Source organism: Ceratina calcarata, unplaced genomic scaffold, assembly GCF_001652005.2.
Source record: "Ceratina calcarata isolate Rehan_Ccalc_2016 unplaced genomic scaffold, ASM165200v1 scaffold61, whole genome shotgun sequence".
Classification (NCBI taxonomy): Eukaryota; Metazoa; Arthropoda; class Insecta; order Hymenoptera; family Apidae; genus Ceratina; species Ceratina calcarata.
Window position 1 is genome coordinate 86174 of NW_017177343.1, and position 14318 is coordinate 100491.

The 14318-nt window shown below is 40.4% G+C and overlaps 1 protein-coding gene across 6 annotated transcripts in view; it reads right to left on the reverse strand.

The window, feature by feature from the left end:
* Positions 1-572: 572 nt before the first annotated feature.
* cut (homeobox protein, cut) overlaps positions 573-14318 on the reverse strand; it is a 137267-nt gene continuing 123521 nt past the window's right edge. For 3 of the 6 annotated variants that reach the window (XM_026817756.1, XM_018033052.2, XM_018033053.2), the window contains exons 6-9: positions 8709-9063; positions 6819-7482; positions 6390-6663; positions 573-6148 (exon numbers count right to left, since the gene is read on the reverse strand). In XM_026817756.1, the coding sequence (XP_026673557.1) occupies positions 4461-6148; positions 6390-6663; positions 6819-7482; positions 8709-9063 (2981 nt within the window). In that variant the 3' untranslated portion in view covers positions 573-4460. The remainder of the gene's footprint in view (positions 6149-6389; positions 6664-6818; positions 7483-8708; positions 9064-14318) is intronic. The other 3 variants (XM_018033054.2, XM_018033056.2, XM_018033055.2) reach the window with 3 other exon arrangements.

The window sequence follows — 14318 nt, forward strand, 5'->3', positions numbered from 1 at the left end:
CATGCTTAAAGAAAAATAAGCAATTTTAAAATAAGGAAGGATTAATTGAATAACCGTAATGCAATTTTCAATACAGTTCTTTTAATTTAGAAATTCATAAAAGGAGACACTGATATGAATAATATAATCATGTACGTATATACAATAAAGAGAATTTTCAATTCGTATTGTGTTCGAATCGTATCTAGTTCTATCGCGGTATTTAAATTGATGTAAACTGTTTCTCAAGTTTCCCTAAACAAGAATTAATTAATTAATCTGTACACGCTAAAAGTCGTAGCCTTTTGGACATCGAGTGATACGTACGTATGTATACTTCGCTTTTGCCACGATTTTCAATTATCCGTAACTTTTAATTGAAATATAATGTAAATAAATAACTTTTAAACAGTAGTTCGTTAAAATATATCGAATAGTTTGAGAGTTTTTGCTTTTGTTAAGACGTGAAAGCATGAAAGTTCATATGTACGCTCGATGCCCCTAGAAATGCGATTCCTATAGAAACTGCTGTAAGGGAGTCGATCGAAGATTTTCTTAAGAGACTTGTGAGTTTCAGAATAAAATTTCTCATGTGTCTTCAATACTTTGTATACCTTATTTATTTTCTTTTTTATCTTCGTATAATAATCATAAACGTACAATTTGAAACAATAGTGCTCGTGTATGAGTGTACGTGTGTATGTGTATGCAATGTACAGGATAATCTTTAAGCTATAATACAATTTGAAATGAAATACAAATCAATAAACTATTATGTTAGGTAAACCTTCTCGTCACGTTTCTTCTCTTTTAATACAATTATTTTCGCTACTGAATGACAATGTTGTTTTCTCGGCATGTAATACATCGCTTGTCTCGTCCTATCTTATCCTCCCCAAATACGTTCTCCCCTTATTTTTCGTTTTTTGATCATTTCACGCGTAAGGCGCGTTATTAAAGAGCCTCGATAACTATTTCAGCTTTTTTTCTTTATGCTTCCCAACGTCTATCTACAGTTATCCTTTTTTTGTGTCTTTCTTATTACTTATCTTTTCCCCTTATTTTGTCGTCGCTTCTGTAAAATATTCATTATTAAGTTTACGATATGATTTTCCCTCCTCGCGGTGATCCTTAAGCAACCTCCGCTCGTTCGTTCGTCGCACGAACCTCTCGCACTCTGTTATATTACAAATTCCTCACCCGAAAGTCGGGCGTACGCTTAGAAAGTTACCGTTTACCGCTTAAATAATTAAAGCTATCTGCTATCTAGAGCTTATTCGGTATCTACAGAAGAACTTATATGTCTCGCGTCTCACGTTCGAAGAAATAAGAGGAAAAGAAACGATGAAGAGACCACGAAAAAGAGAAATGTAAGATTAACGGGAGCGAAGGAAAACAAAAGGGATGTACATGAGGGTTGCCGATCGTCTCCGGAAGATCCGATTACACGATTATTTGATCAGCTGCGCGATCGGTGACGATCGACTAGTGGGAATTCGCCTCGTAACCAAACGAGATTGACGGTCGGAACAGTCTCATCGGGCTGGAAATTCATTTTACAACCACTGCACGCATCCGAAATCGCCTTCCCACGTCTTCATATGTATATTCTTATTCTTAGTTTATTGATTTGATATTAATAATTGTCATTGCGTTTGGTTCTCCTTGGGATTCCCGGTTTGTCTTTCACGATCTTTTGGCAGCCCTATGCGACTGGTCGATATCATTAAGTTACGGCGACAATATTCATAAAACGTAATAATAATAGTACTAGGTGATAATGATAGTAATCGTAATATTAATGATAATCATAGCGGTTGTAGCGATAATAAGAATAATAAGAATTAAAATAATAATAGTGGTAATAATAATATTAATAATCGAACGTGAAGAATAATGAGGGGCGACGGTAATAATTATTAGTGATAGTTAGCGTGAAAGATGGTAGTAGCGTTTGTATACGGTTCACACTAATTCCCCGATGGTTACTAATTCGCGAAGGAAAAAAAGAAACTAAATTGAAACGAAGAATGTCGGATCACTGGTCTCTCAATTAACAATGCCCTTTTTTTGTTTAAAGTGTTTCTCTCACTGGTTGGCTGTCTCGCTCACGCATCAGATTTTTATTTCCCATTCGCTCTACCATTCTCTCTCGTACATTCATTCATTCGGTCTTTTTTCTCTCTGCCACTCAAGCATCCCTCTCGTTCTCTTTCGTTCCCTTTCGCCATCGTTCGTTTAAATTGCGGACTAGAATTTAATCGAAGACTAAAATTTAATCTGGTAAATACAAGTTTGATTCGTAATATCGAAGATAACTTTTGCCCTTTCTCCTCCCTGTTGTACGCATACACTCCAGCACGCTCTCATTCACCCTCTTGTACACATCCTCCCTCCCACTCAGGCATCGATAGTGTACGGTAATTCTTTTAATTACGTTTCTCCTCTGTGTTTTTAACGCGTATCACCCTTAACGCCGCGTTTCCACGTGTGTATATAATATATATAATAATATTTTCCCTCGTTAAAAACCGGGTAATTTTCGATTTTCTCTCACTTATTTGTTCACCGATGATCGATTCCGTACTGTCGTTCGACCGCCTGGTTGGAAGCTTGGCGTTAAGTGGATCGTTGTACGCACCCGCTCTTACTTCTGTGTAAATATACCGCTATTACAGAGTTAAGTGTGGTAATTAAGTATAATATACAAGTTTATGTATGTGTAATGTTTCGCATGTTTTCGAGTTTTTCCTTTTTCTCTTCTCTCTCGTTTCTCTTCATTTTGTACAACTATTTACAAGTGGATGCGAGCTTTTCATGATGCCACGCTTTTATAACGTCCGATTTTTAACATGCCGGCGCACTTTTCATCGCACGAAAGAAGGCCCAACCAGCCTCCCACGCACATCGCTGTGTTCTCTCGTTTTCCCCTCCCCACTTTTTTTTTTACCGTGCCATCGCATATAAGCTCTATCACATTGGCTTTACAAGCCGTGTCGTTATCGCGATAAGAATTCGAGTCGTAATAAAATAATATAATATAATTAATAATAATATGAATAATAATAATAAAGGTCGTAATAATAATAATAATAATAATAATAATAATAATAATAATAATAATAAAATAGCAGCGATAACGTAAGCCTAATAATACGGTAATATTGGTAGTAACTGATAACCTCGATCATCGATCGTTTTGTATAATAATTACCTATCTTTCTCGCTTTTTCTCTTCCCTTCTATGGAAATAGAAAAAAGACATAAAGAATTATTTGTAAGTGGACAGATTTTTGCTTGATCCTGCGTTGCACTTGTCCATGTGGGAATAGCAAACGGAAATCACACGTGTGCGCCGAAATATAATTAAAAAGGAAAATAGAATGTAGATAACAATGTTAACCAATTCCTAAAGTGATTAATGGTTGCTCTCCCGTGGGTCGATGGACGAGCAGGAAGGCAGGAACAGCGAAAGGACATGTTTTTTTTCTCTTCCTCCTAATCGTTTATACTATTTTTCCCTTTTCTTCTTTACGAAAGACGACGCGCCTATAACTGAACAGACAAAAAAAGGTACGTAGTCGGAGAGCGGAGTGTAATAACATTAACAGCTTAACGACTATGGGATAGGAGAAGTATATAAACAATATAACATGAATCACAATTATGCAATAATTATTAATCGCTCATCTTCGTCGCGTAATTAGATAAAATTAATAATAATTCGATCTAACAATTGTGGTTACTCTCACAGATTGCACTCTATAAACCCGGACCATTTCCGTTCGCTAATTTCTTTTTTCTGATCGTTTCCTCTTTTCACTGTTCGATTATTTTTTTCATCCTTGCGATCCCACCCCAGAAATCCGCTGAGAAAAATAAAAACGGAAGCGGCCAGGGTTTCTTCAGATATTTTCGAATGTGCGACGAACGCCTATTTCCCGTTTATTTCTTTCTTTTTCTTTCTTAATTCCACAGGCTGTCCCGTCGCGTCACAGTCTTCTAATAATATTACGAATCCGCCGAACGTACACACCACACTAATCCCATCTCGCACAGATTACAACGTGTTACGAAAAAGAGTTCCTTTTGATTGAGCTCCGTCTTCTTTGATCAGCAGCGTCTAGCTGTAGTAGTCTTCGAAGGTTTAACCGACATGACAGTTCAGCACACATCCCGTGTACGCGTGTGCGTGTGTCTTTTCTATTTTGTTTATCGTTTCGTTTCACGTATCCTACTTTGTATTTGCCTCCCTATGATAATGCCCTCGTGGTAGGCAGGAATCGACCGACCAGGCCTGGCCGAATCCTATGACTGGTTTTCCCTTTTTAAGAACTTAACTAGGCCATAATCCTCAGCAGAACGGAACCGTACGCTTTCGCAGCATCATTTTGGCATGTTTTCAATATCTTTTCTCTCTTTTCAGTCTATCCCCGATCTTGTGAAACACCATCATCATGGTTGAACGATAAGAGATTTACCTAATAATCCCACGCTTCCTCCGGTTCGTGTTTCACCACGCTCTCTTTGGGACTTTCTTCGGCCGACTGCTGCGTTTGTTGCGTGGAAGGCGGCCTCGGCGATGTTATCGGACTGTTCTGTCCAGACTTCGGACTGGGAAGAGGGCTATCCCGATCCTGGCCGTTGTTTCCGGAGACCGACGACACGTCGCTCTGCGCGTCCTCCTCGTATCTGTCCTGTACCGGAGTCGGTTCTACCCTAATCGTCTCTTCGGCCTCTCGCTTCACCCCGTAATCATCCGTTTGCATCACACAAACACCGTTGATGATCACTTCGTCACCCGTTCTAGCCGGTTCTTGCCATTCGGGATTGACCCACTGTGGCGCCGCAGGTTTTCTCCTATTCGATCTGGCAGTCGCCGGCGCTGTAGGCGTCTCCGCTGGTTCCCGTTTTATACTCCCCGCCGATCCTTCCGAGTCTTCGCTGCCCAGATTGCTCATTGCGTCCTCCACGTCCTCGTCCTCAAACTCCTGATTCGGCTCCCTCTTCAGCGCGTTCATCGACAGGTCCAGGCCGGAGCACTGTTCCTTCAACGCGTTCCCTACTAAGGCAGCCAAGTTCGGATTGAAGTACGGGGAGTAAGGTAGAGGTACGTTGCCCAGGCCCAGTCTCTCTTTCTGGATCTCCAACAGTCTTTGGTTTAACAGCAATCTGAACTGAACCGGGTCGAATGGTTGGCCGGGTTCTCTCGGTGATTGGGGTTCTGGTTGGCCGTGCGGCGTGTGCTGCTTCAGTCTCATCCGATGATTGTGAAACCAGTTTGTTATCGTTCGCGAGGATAACGCCAGCTCGCCGGCGAGGAATTCGATGGTGGCTACGTTCGGATATGGATCGAGAGCAAACGCGAGCCTGAGGGCTTCCTTCTGCTCTTCAGAGAACAGAACCCGTTGCTTTTTAGCAGAAGCCGGTCCCGGACCGGGCGAGGCTGCGTGGTAGAACTCCGCCGTGTCGTTGCTTGACGTGTCCGAGCTGTTATCGTGACCCGGGCCACTGCTACGCCGTCTTTTGTTCGCTTCTCTGCGCTCATTCTTTAGCGCCTGCAATCGGTCTACGTTGTGTGCATCGGACAGCCATAATTGCATTCGGATGAACGGTTCGCGCCCCTTTATGCTCAGCATATGCCAAGGTTTCGGTTTGCTTAGCAGTTCGCTGACCGAACCTTGCGACAGTCCGAGTACGGCTTCGCCGAAGATCTTTTGACCGATGTTATTGGCTAGTAACGCTTCTTTGATCTTCGTCGTGATCGTCTGGGTGTCGAGGTCCTGCGTCAGCGCGGCCATTTCGTATACACTAGGCGAGATGTGTGGATGAAGTCCGCGTAGAGGCGACGGGGTCATTTGAGGGTGCGGGGAATGGAGATTCATCTGCTGTTGCTGTTGCTGCTGTTGCTTCTTCTGCAGCTCTTGCATACTCAGTTGCGAATGAGGATGATGGGGACCCGGTGGTGTTAACATCATCGGCGGCGGTGGTTGCGGATGTTGCGGAAGTTGAGGACTCTGCTGAGGTGGGCCGAGTTGTATTTGGTTCTCCTGATGTTGCGCTGCCGCCTGGGCGGCCGCCTGCGCGGCAGCCTGAGCCTTCGCTGCGTTTTGAAGTTGTTCTTGTACTAGCTTGGTCGGAGGCATCGGTTTCATAGGTGTCCCACAAGCTGTGGAAGCGAACGAAAAGAACATTGACATTATTTTATGCGAAATCCCTGAGTTATAGTCCGAAAGCTCACTTTGACGGACGTCAGAATGTTGCTTCGTTAGATTAAAGGGTATCTGTTAACAAACATCTTTTACTCTCGTACAAAATCATTCCTCTTTTTTTTTATCAGAACAGCAGCATTCAGCACACAGTATCGAGCTCCCAAACTATTAGTAAAATAACAAAACATCTATATTGACCTGAGTTAAACTTACGAGGCAGGCCACCGTAGCCGCCGGTCCTCATCAGCTTCTCCGGTGCGATCTTATATTGGCTGGCAACTAATTTGTGCACCGCGTTGTCGTCCTCGAGGAACATTTTCATTCTGATAAACGGTTCGCGGCCTTTCTGCGTCAGCATATGCCACGGTTTTGGACGCGCTAACAAGTCAGAAACTGATCCTTGCGACAGACCTAGCACGGACTCGCCGAATAAACGTTGGGAGATGGAATACTGAGATAGCTGTTCTTTCACCTGTAAAAATAAATATTTTCAAGTTAGCATCGTGTTGTAAACAGTTGCCCATAATTTATGAAACAAAATTACAGATTAAGTCGGAAATAAGAGTGGGTTGTAAATGAAAATTATTTTTTGTACGCTTAATAATTTGAATTGGTAATAAAACTTACTCTTTTAACAATATCCTCGGTGTTCAAGTTATTGTACATGTCGAACTGTTGCTGAGTGATGGGAGGAAGTACTGCTTTGAGTGGCCTCTGGTTGGCCGGATGATGGGTAGGCGTGGACGGTTGACTGATCAGACTATTCGTGATAGAGGCCATCCTCTGAAGAGGACTGGCCGCCGCGGCACCCGAGAACTCTTCGCTAGGTGTCATCGCCGGTGGAAGAATCGAGTTGCCAAGCGGTGAACTTGCGCTAGATCCACCTGGCGTTGACTGGGGTGCAGTGGTTGGTTCCTGTTTTGGCCTGACCAACGAGAAAGCACTTCCTGCGTGTCTCATCGCTTCCTCCATCTTCTCTTTCTCCTCCTCGGTGACGCCGTTTATTATTTTGTTCCTCGGATCGACCTTGCCCAGGCTCAGATCTTGAACGCCACCACCGCCGTTCGTCGCCAATTGATGTTGTTGAAGAGCCTGTTGCTGAAGAGCCAGGAGACCGGGCAGACCGGGTAATCCCGGCAGTCCAGTGAGCGATGGATTCTGGCCCGGCGTGGCATTCAGCTTTTGCAGTTCTCGGTGGTACGCATCCAACGCCAGCCGGATGTCCTCTTGCGTACGTTCTATACCCTGAAGTCCGCCTTGGGCGCCGCTGAAAAAGTGCGGAAACATCGCGCTACAATTAATCGAGGTCGCGTGCTGTCCTCAATAATAATCAATCGCGAAGACTCGCGGACAATAGCGTCGCACGATCGGCATGTAACCCGAGCTTTCGGCCAAAAAAGCTCGTGTTTACACCTGACATTTTCGTGTTAAGTAACGAAACAGATATAGCGGCACATTAATTTTAGCTTGCATACGTCATCCGCGTTCGGCATAGTTCTCCGTTGCGCGGCCGGTATCTGCCGTGACTCACAAGATCTATGGGATGCGCTTGCGGGCTTTGATAGATAGCAAGCTGACGCGTATCAAGAATCTTTAACTCTTCAACGAGAGTTATACTTGCATACAAAATTTCCGGGTGATTTGATTTTCGAATTCCATAAAAATTGACGGACAAACAATAGCAATGATAAGCTAAATCATAGTCTCGTATGCACCGTTTATCGAACCTATACTGTAGACTTTACAGCATGTTAAAATTTTTCTAGTTCCATGTGATTAGACTGAAATAGTATTTGAAGTCCTATTGTAATTAAGGTAGCTCGATAGCATTTGCGAAACATATACGATTTTAATACAAGTTGAACAATAGTTAAAGTTTTGAACTTTCATTTTCCGTAAAGAAAATATAGGATTTCCGTGAAAATTTAAAAAAAGAAAATGCATTAGAAAATTCTTATTTTTAATACGGAAGTTTATGGGAACTTTTGTATAAATGCCTCGTGCGATTTCATATCATATACGTTTTCAACAAAACCATAGATGGTTATAGATGATGTAAAGAAAAATATAGGTTTCTGTGGAAAAGAATGAAATAATAATGATCAAAACCAATAAATAATACTTATATCACTCCATCATCACCCCAGTCGTAAATAAAATAATTTATCTTTTGTTTTTAGATTTTGATTAGATAGACAAATTAGGTATAAGACAAAATTTAACAAAATAAAAAGAAGTTGTTTATTTTACTTTGGGTATATCTTTTTTAGTAATATAAGATTAAAATATATGAATGTGAAAATGATAATGTACATTTAATAATGAAATTTGCACTTCATATTCTTATTTTAAAATAAGCCCATTGGAGGACTCACATTTGATACGTTACCCAAGTATCGAGCTACCTTAAGGTACATAATTCTTTTTGAAAATATTTAAATATATCTAGGTACACCATGGGGTTTTAGGATGTCCAAAAAAAAGTCAAATATTGCTCGTGGAAAGATCGAGCCTTACCTGGAGGAAAACTCTCTCGGTCCACGGAGATCCTCGACTCTTCGGCCCATCAGCTTGGCTAGTTCCTCTTGATAGATCCTAACTACCTTCTCCTGTGGAATGTCATCGTTCTCATATTTCTTCAGTCTCCTATTTTGATTGTCGAGCCTGTCTTTGTTAAAGGGGCTCGGGCAACCGATTCTGCTCGGACTCTTACTGTCCGCGTCGTTCGACATCTCCTGCTCTCCCCTCATCTGTAGATGGCCAGATTCCGAGAGAATGTGCGCCAACCTTTCGTCACTCATTTCCGGCGGGCCACCTTCCTGTGGAGCACGCGCGAATGCTGGCATTCCCTGCTCCTTGCCTGAAACATACTCTACGGGTGAGGCACAACTTGCGGTGCGTTCTTACTCGGTTTGGTCTTATATATAATAAAAAAAAACATATGTAAAAGTTATGTGAGGTATCTAGTACAATAAATACTGAGGAATATTTGTGCGGTATATGTGTGATAAACTAGCTCTTAAATCAAACTGATCTACAATTTCTACAAAGCATTTACTTAAAATACCTTAAAAGTTTCAAAGAAAAAGCAATAAAGATAAAACATTATTTCATTCACGCTGTTTGCCAATATAACGATCTCATAGAAACTGTGTCCAATTAAAATTCATATTCTTCCATTCATAACTTCAATACCGCAGGTTATTGAAAGACGGGCGGAAATTCGATAAGGAGACGGCACCGATGTAACTAATCAGGCCCGAGGGTTGATTCCACGTTCGATCGAACGTAGAAGCACTTAATACAACGCAAAATCAATAATACCGAAGCTTGAAGCAGCGAGGGTAGAGACATAACATAGCGACGATAATTAAAATATCCTTTTCTAGAACCTCGCCCTTGCGGCCTGCCTTCCCCCCCATTACACGTAGCCAAGAGTGTACTTCTACTACGTGTTTCCCGTATAATTGACCAATCAGCCGTAAGATTCGGACGAATGAACCATCGATCATATCTTTGATTGCTTCCGTACCGATGGTTTCTCATGTGCGTTCGTATTTTAATTACGAATCAATGCGTTTTCCGATTCGCAAGATGGAAATCTACTCGTCAGACCGTCTAGGACTTAGGGAAACGAGAATACTATGCAAAAATTATTTAATCGTTTACAAAAGAAATTTTATAAACTACGTATTTATCTGAAAATACGTCTTCCTCCTTATTTTTAAATTAATTAATATTATTGTAGGTGTCAATGTATGGTTCAAAAGACAAGCCGACTAAATAAAAAATGAAAGACAATTCCGTACTTAACTATTTCTCCTCTACAGTTTACTCTTCTTTAAAAAAATCTGTTTCGATCTTATTACTAATTTTCCCAATAAGAAATGCAATTATACATGTACCTATTATATTTTTTTGCTGGAGGGTGAAGTGAATTGATACCGAAATTACACTTTCACTGTGCTCGAGAACTAGAATAGAACGGAGTCTCTTTCTTTTTCCTCGACGCGGGGAAGTAACGTGGTGTTGAATGCGAGGCGCAAGAGGAAAAGATTAATTGGTCATTAAGGTCGGAATGTAGACGGCGATCCAAGAAACTGATGTTACAGTTATCGCGAGAATATCGGGCCGACGGAAAACGTTTCAAGAAATCGACAATGTGGTGGGTGGAAACATTACGAGGACAATGACGACAGTCGAGGTCCGTCTCGTTGTTGTATGGCAGAGCCGAGTACGAAATGTGTACACGTACGCGGCCCGTACGCGTGTATCGTATCACGACGTTTGAATTCGTGCCAGCAGACTTCGACTTATACCAACCTCCTCTTTTACGTACCCATACGATATTTTCGTGAGTCTGCGACAACATTTTAACGACTGAATCGGCTGGTTCCGAGGCTGATCATAGAAACTCAATTCGATTCTACCTGTCGCGAAATTCGAGCACTGTACATAAATGTACAGAATGCATTCGTCCTCGAAAGAATCTAATTTTATAAAGAAAAAGCTACCTCTTTCATACATATTTCAATGCACTTCGGGATACAACTACATATTTTATAATATGCGGATATATTCGTCGTATTGAACACTTAATCTTTAGAAGTATTGACGACTTTTATATATTTCTTGAAATAACTAAATTCCTGTATATGTTTTGTAATATTGCTACATCAAGTTTTATAGTGAGACGATATGTTTGTAGCTGTGGATGGATAGATCGATGAAAAATGTATTTCTAGTTGGATCGGTAGCAGAGATAACAGCTGTGATAAAAAACGACTAAGGTCATTATTATGCGTTAGTTCTTTCCTGTAGGCGAGACTTTTTTTGTGGTTACGCTGATGAAATTGACATTATCGTTATCGGACGGAATACAGATTAACGCACTGCGGTGAGAACAACGATACTCTGTGACACGTTACGTACAAAGATTTATCGGTTCGAATTACCACCGAGTTCCTGCATTAATATCGCTTTTTCTTTACGCCGCATCTGTATTCATAATATCAGCGGATACGCGCGAATGTTTTATCGCGAATAGTTCGTCCTATACATATCAGGAAAGACGCAAATATTGTATAATGATAAGAGATTGACGATTCCACTTATAACCAAGTTTCCTTGTATCACATCTGTTACAAATGAACTAATGAAGAATGTTTAACAATAATAAAGTATATTTATTGTTCAGAAACTTTGAGATTATTGATTCGTATAAATGAATCGTGACTGAATCGTATAAACGATAATGAATCTACATGAATTATAGATCTTGATGTGCGTTTTACGTGAGAATCCAAGTGATATAAGTGATATTTTTCTAAAACGGGTTGGTTTTAAATATCTCCGTTTAACACGAATTATTGAACTGTCCCTTGTCGGAGACGTAAGAAGTCTACGGCATAATTAATAGTCCTTCATGTATAACAAACTCAAAAAACATAATTATCTCAGTTGTTTTCAAAATTATGCCGTGCATTCCCATGCACACATGTACAGAGTATGAATAGGCAACGAATAAAGTAGGTGTCACGAGTTCGTTGTTTCCGTTGCGCGCGCGGTCTTGCCACCATCGTTTCACCCGGATGATGAAACGTCACGGTTCGTTCGTTCAGATCGCATCAAGGCATCAAAGACCTGGTTGGAATCGTCGAAAGAAAGAACAAACAAGCTCGTAAGGACAATGACCAGAGGCCATACAAGAAATCCATATTGCGATTTAGGTTTGGCCGACATACCATGGAAGCCAAGTAAATACCATAAATTGAAATTTTTATATGTATAATGCTATATATGATTGTGTCATTATTATATGGCAAAGAACTTGATCGGTTGTTATAGTTGTATGAAACGTCTAATGATATAACAAAGGATAGTTAAAACAAATATATTTCAATTATTGTACGTCATAAAACGTCTGAGAATCAATGTTACTTTCTCAAATCGTAGTATATCTTAAATCGTCTTTTAAAACAGGCTTACTAATGGACAATGGCATGTTGCAAAATTTCGAACGATTATGTGAGAACCTGATACTCCAGTCTGCGGTGTTAAAAAAAGAAACGGTTGTTACGAAAACGCTTGTTCCCGATTACAACGAGATTCCTTACGCCAGTCGTGTTTGTCGGCTGATCCATGGAGAATAGGTACACGTGCCTACGTAACTGACAGAAATCAGAAACGATGAAAAATAGACTCATGTGAACTGGCGTGCGCAAGTTCTTGTATTCGTGAGCCATAAACAACACTTCTCGTTGAGAATGGAAGATGGAACGGCCTGGCTAAATATCTAAGGAAGTGAGCAACTCCTGCATAATTATGGCTGTGAATTCTTTTTTTAGCTTGCGTATCAAACAACGTTCCGTGTGTATAAATGAACAATGTAAGATTGACAATATTAATTTTCTGTGATTTGAAAGGACCGATTGAGCCGGTTTTTTGATTCCATCGTAAGAACGTGCAATATTTGCGCGGTTAGCGACGCTGAGAAGCCGTACGCTAAGTACAAGCGGAAGGATACAACCGGATTAGAAAATCTGATAAACCTATATGAAGCAGTAGCCTTGCTAATGAACGTAACTCTTTCGCGTTGCGCCGCGGTCTATACGCGGCTATTTCTCTTCCACGCGTACAAGATCTGCGTGGCTGCGTATAGCGCGTTTAATTGACGGTGAAATACGCGACGCAGTCGCGTCGGGGGTTTCTTCTTTGAATCGTACTTCACTGCAAACGCCACCGGAAAAACCGGAGAAAAGAAATTCGGAGCAGCCGCGTCGCTTGTGCTCGCGGAAAATCAACGTTGAAATCAACAGATATAAATGCAGAAATCTGTTTATTTTTTTTTTATTAATAAATTAGAATCATTTTTAAAAGATCTATGATCTTTTAATTCTTATATGCGGGATTGTGTCGAGTCGGACTATGAGTTATCATTATTGATCGTAATTGAAGGAAATAAGAAATCTGATGTTTGAAATAGAAATTGGAAATTAATTAGCGAATGTCCGAAGATAGATAATTCTTTATATTGACATTACGAAACATTTATACAGTCGACCATTTTACAAGGTTTCATTCATTGAAAAATCGCAGTGCCTGATTTTTTCACTCCCTACAGAGTTAGATTTCGAAATCGCAATCGCGCACTGATAATGCTATCTCTGCTGGATTGGGTCAATGAACGTTGTAATCGCGCGCTAATTATTTGCTTTAAACTATGATTCCGTATGAAATATTACTTCTCATGAACGTTTCAAGATAATTTTAAAGGAAAATCGCTTCAAAATTTTGTCGAACAATCCTGCGTATTGTTGTTTATACAGTTTTATAGATTCGCGATTGCTTAATTTTCTCAACCAGACGTTGGCTTCTGCAAGTTTGAAAATTCAAAATCATCGTGCTCTGTTTCCCTTATAATGTAAGTACATATTTAGTCGAGCGAATTCTCAGCGAAGAGGATATAAGAAGCATACTTGAAGCCGCGCAGTAGAACACTTTTACAATTATAATCATACAATTAGAGTCCTGCGATTATAGTGATGTATATCTGGGTTTCGATAAACGGAGCACGCTCCAAAGGGTAAATGAATTAAAAAAGAATTCTAGCGATTTCAGATAATTTCAAACAACAGACAGCGTCTGAGTTAATAAGGACTGAATAATGAATCAACCAGAGCCACATAGAGGAATAAAACATATAATCAGCACACCAGGAACCTAACCATTTTTCATTTAGCTATTAATATACCGATCTATATATTTCTTCTAACGAGGTGTTTCACATTAGCTATATTCTTTATTCACTGATTGTAAATCTTTCAATTTCTTATTAAACATCTTTCTGTTAATCGAATTTTATAGATCACGCATATTTGTTTTTCTTTTTTAATCTGGATCATAAAAATAGCCAGTCTTATGTCGTTAAATACAACACGTGTATTAGTCATTTGAGAAGTTAAGATCGAAAATGCAGGTGTAACTAAAATAAAGAAAATCTTGCGATAGATTAGACTTGGACCGGCACCAACTATCTTTATTGCGGTAATCTCGGAGGTGCGTTGCTCTTGGACTAACCGCGCTTAGATCAATTGTGTTATACCGCTCACGGGCAATAATAAACGG